This window comes from Echinops telfairi, unplaced genomic scaffold (genome assembly GCF_000313985.2).
Source record: "Echinops telfairi isolate 266 unplaced genomic scaffold, ASM31398v2 ScPeMD7_7475;HRSCAF=8513, whole genome shotgun sequence".
NCBI classification, from domain to species: Eukaryota; Metazoa; Chordata; class Mammalia; order Afrosoricida; family Tenrecidae; genus Echinops; species Echinops telfairi.
The window spans coordinates 7132996-7137267 of record NW_022111379.1 but is presented as its reverse complement, the minus strand read 5'-3'; the positions used below and the strand labels follow the sequence as shown (position 1 = coordinate 7137267).

General features: G+C 49.1%; 1 protein-coding gene across 6 annotated transcripts in view; it reads left to right on the top strand.

Moving 5' to 3' along the window:
- MYO9A (myosin IXA) overlaps window positions 1-2697 on the top strand; it is a 211124-nt gene extending 208427 nt beyond the window's left edge. For 4 of the 6 annotated variants that reach the window (XM_045285720.1, XM_045285719.1, XM_045285718.1 and 1 more), the window contains one exon: window positions 533-2697. In XM_045285720.1, coding sequence (XP_045141655.1) covers window positions 533-987 — 455 coding nt within the window. In that variant the 3' untranslated portion in view covers window positions 988-2697. The remainder of the gene's footprint in view (window positions 1-532) is intronic. The other 2 variants (XM_004711954.2, XM_045285717.1) reach the window with 1 other exon arrangement.
- Window positions 2698-4272: the final 1575 nt, after the last annotated feature.

Sequence of the window (4272 nt, the reverse complement as noted above, 5' to 3'; positions counted from 1 at the left end):
GTCTCCCTTCACCCACTTCTCTGCTGTTCGTCCCCCAGGGAGGAGGTTATATGTAGATCCTTGTAATCTGTTCCCCTCTTCTCCCTTCGCTCCACCCTCCCGGTATCGCCAATCCCACCACTGGTCCTGAAGGGATCATCCTGGATTCCCTGTGTTTCCGGTTCCTATCTGTGCCAGTGTACATCCTCCAGTCCAGCCGGATTTGCAAGGTAGAATTCGGATCATGATAGTGAAAAATTCAGCGGACTCATGTTGTCCTTGTCCTTCTGTGCTTTCTCCTGGCCTTCCGTAAATGATGATGGTTGTAGGCCTCTCCGGGTGGCAGAGCCAGCACCCAGAGTTTCTAGGTGTTGAGTGCAGAATGATCTGTGTTTAGATGATCTAGGATGAGCTAGAAATGGAAGGTGCCCTTCCTGGTTGTGGCTGTGCAGTGTGCCGATCAGAGCCCGCCAACTCTCAGTGACCCTGGGGCCTGTTGGTTGCGTAGTGATGTGTGTTGGAGGGGCTGCCACTGACTGGTCTCTTTTTTCAGCAGAGAGAAGCTTAGCGCTCAGCATGAAGGCACCTGGCAAGTCTGAACCTTCCAGCAAGTTGCAAAAGCACCTTAAAAAACAGCAGGACTCTTTGGATTCAGTGGACTCTTCGGCTGCTGCTTTATGCCCACCTGGCACCGCATCTTCTCATGGGACCAGAAAACGGTTTCAGATTTATTCCAAATCTCCATTGTACCGAGTTGGTGAAGCTCTAGGATTGGAAGGACCGATGGGCCAGACCAAATCCCTGGAAGACAGACCTCAGTTCATTAGCAGAGGAACATTCAACCCTGAAAAGGGCAAACAGAAATTAAAGAATGTGAAAAACTCACCCCAAAAAGCCAAAGAGGCCCCAGAGGGGACAGTAGCATCTGGCCGCAAGAAAACCGTGGACCAAGACTGCGGCGCTGCCCAACAGCTAACTCTTTTTGGGAATAATGAGTTTATGGTCTGAACTGGCCCACAGATATGTCCCTTTGCAGCCACAGATGGTAAACGGGTCTTATTTGGGGGGGCCTCTTCTCACCACCGAGTCCACAATAGTCCATTCTAATTGTGGCCCTCCCTCTACCCGGGCATACAACTATTCCTTGTGTGCTGAGCCCCTGGGCCTGCTGAAGAAGTGGAACAGCCTCTTGGAGGCCTGCTGAGGTTGGTGCCAGCTGTGCCTTGGCTGCTGGATCTGGATTTGGATTTCACCAAAAGGCAACCGAGGGCCCTGGAACATTTTGGTCATGCTCCTTTCCCTTCCAGAGGTGGGGGTTGGGGCTGACTCTGGGAGAAGGGGATCTGGTGGACCCAAGAGGCCGACTGACGTCTGACATTTGAAGAGAACAAATCTTTCTTAACTATGAAAGCAAAAACCTTTAGGTTTATTTGGGGCTAGGTAGGAACTGGGGCTGGATATAATTTTTTATCCCCCAAGGATTTATAGCAAAAAAGCTTGAGCCCTCTATTTCATGATGTTTTTGGAAACTCCATTCCAGGTTCTATTTGGGGGATGGTAACGCAACTGTCTCCATGAAGCCATCAGAGCATGTCTCAGACAGCTGGCTGTGCAGTGAAGAAGAGCCCATGCTTTGCTTTTCTGATGCGGTTTTCAGCCCTGAAAATCCATACCCGTGTAAGTCCTCCTGGTGATGCATTCTTGCCGAATGTACTGCATGGCTGATGCTTCACTCGCCAGGACTGTTGTCATGCTCCTCGAAACACCCCCCTTTTTTATTTTTTGTCTTAAGTTGGAAAAATAATGGTACTCAAAGGCCCTTTATTGAAAAAAAGCAGTCCCCAACCGTGTGTGTGAAGGCTACTTGGGTAGGTCACCTAAATTTCATCTTACCACTTCAGTGGACCCTGCTAAGCTGGAGACTTGTTAGCTCCCCCATCCCCCACCCCCCTTTTTTTTTTTTTAATGTTCCAGAGCTAGAGTGACGGCCAAGCATGAGCATTTCTCCTTAATCCATCCAGACTTTTCTCTCTGTACAGTTAAACTGCAGACCACACATGAGCCTCACAGTCTGCTGGTAGCTTCTCACCACCAACTACACAGGTCACACGGCCGTTTAGCCCCTTTCCCCCAAACAGTCACACCCAGCGTTGCATGGATAAGTGTTAGGGAAAGCTGCCAAAAAGAGACCGAAAGAGAGAAAGTTTTCATATGACTTAACTCTTACCTTCTTTTCCTCAGACCATCAGTATTAAATAGATTGAAAGGAAAAAAAAAATGTATCAAGGACTACTTGAAGCTATTTTTGTTAATATTCTGGTTACTGAAGTTTACTGTAAATATTTATGTATAGTATGCACATTTCTTTTTAACCTTGTGCTTCCCTCCCTGCTGTGGAATTTCTCCCCACAGATTAGGGGCCACGGAACGGGGGGCTGAGATCCATTCCTTCCGGTGTGGAGGGAGAAGTGCCCGTCATCTTCACCACTGGGTGTCTTGACCCCCACGTTACAATAACATTTTAAGCTTCTTAGCATTTGTGGGATTAGAAATATGTTTTTGCTATTTATAATGTATGAAAAATAATGTACGGAAAACATGATACTCTTTCTTGAGATAAGTATGTGAAAATGTTTATTTTTAAAGTTACTAAATGCATCTTGTCTAACTACTACATGCACTGTTCTGAAAAAGAGCCTTTACCATCTGTAACGTGAATCTGGGTTCTTCTTTCTTCTCATGCTTCTCGGAGTCGAGTGATGGAGATGCAGAGGCGCTGGCTCCCTAGGCAGCCTCTCCTGTTACCCAGACAGCACTGAGCCTCGTGGGCATCGGGGAGGGACAGCCACTGGAAGCAGGAGTCTGACCTCTCCTGGGCTTGGCATGCTGCCTAGCCAGGGGAGAGGGCGCTTTGTACAGATCTTCAGAAGGTGAATGAGTACAGATTTAGCCCTGAGGTCCCACAGACTGCTGCCACCTGGTCCGTGCTGCCCTGAGGAGTGACACACACTAAACCCGTCAACATCAGGCTTGCAGGGCCCTCCTAGAAAGGCTCTGTTGGGGGCTCCTGGTGCAGCTGCACAGCCTGGTGGCACATTCTCCAAGAGCAGTAGTCAGTCACGTCTGGTGCCACATCTGTTACATGGTCACCCAAGCCCAGAGGATGGCCTGGGGACACATACATGTGGGCATATGTTCACCCTTTGGAATCTCTGTGGGGGTTTTAATTTGGGGAGTAAAGTTTTTGGCAGTTGCAAAACAAACTACTCCTATAAGTCACTTTATAGGAACAAGGTGGTGGATGTTAAGACACTTTATGATTTTTCTCAGGGACCCAAAGCCTGAATTTTGATACAATAAAATAAAACAACCAAAAAACACAGTTTTCAGTTGCTAGATTTGTGGATATCTAGTCATTCAACAAGAACCCGTGTTGGCGGTGGGGTGGGGTGGAGGGGACGCACAGTTGTAAAGAGCAAATGGGGAACCCGACTGAGAGAGAGACTCGGGTTCTCATAGGATAGCAGGCATTGGTACAGGCCTGAGAAAGCTGGGAAGCCGTAGCCCTTATAAGCGGTCAGAACAAAATGCTGTGTCCATTTTCAGCCCCTTCCCTGGTCTGCTCTCCCCGTGGTCAGTGTTGCCTCCACCCGATGACCTTGCCCTGAACTCACCTGTTTAACTTTCCTATGCATCAAACATGTGTCTTCCTGTTGCTGGTTCTTTTGCCGCGTGGTTCCTTTGATCTGAAGCCATGCCCCAGCCCCACCCCCATCCCCCAATGCAGGTCACTTTATTCCCTGCACTTGTTCCCAGCCCCAGGCAGCCCTCAGGCTTTCTGGTTTGTCCCTGGAAGCCAGCTCACTGCTCGAATTGCCCAAGTCTCACGCACATTGTAAAGAGTGGGAACAGAGAAGGGTTCTAGTTTGTATCAGCAAGTGCGGTGAATTTGTGCTTCAGTAAGTCCGGGCCGGGTTCGGGGAGGTGACAGATTTCCTTTGTAATGCACTTGCCATGTTCCTCTGGAGACTGGCTTCTGAGAACAGAGGGAGCTTCTGCCTTCCAGGAAGAACCTGGCATTGCCTGCTGTCTATCAGGTATAGGATGCTAGAGCCCCCCACCTGTCCCAAGAGGGAGTGAGTAAAGACTTCTGTCCCAAATCCCACCCTAGTCGGGGGCACAGGAGGACAACCAGTGAGGCCCTGGGTCTTGTGTGAACTGTGACCAGGAGTGTGCTCCTTGCACTAGCACTTTGATGAAGGAAGGAAGTATTCTCAGGATGTGTTCAGAGCT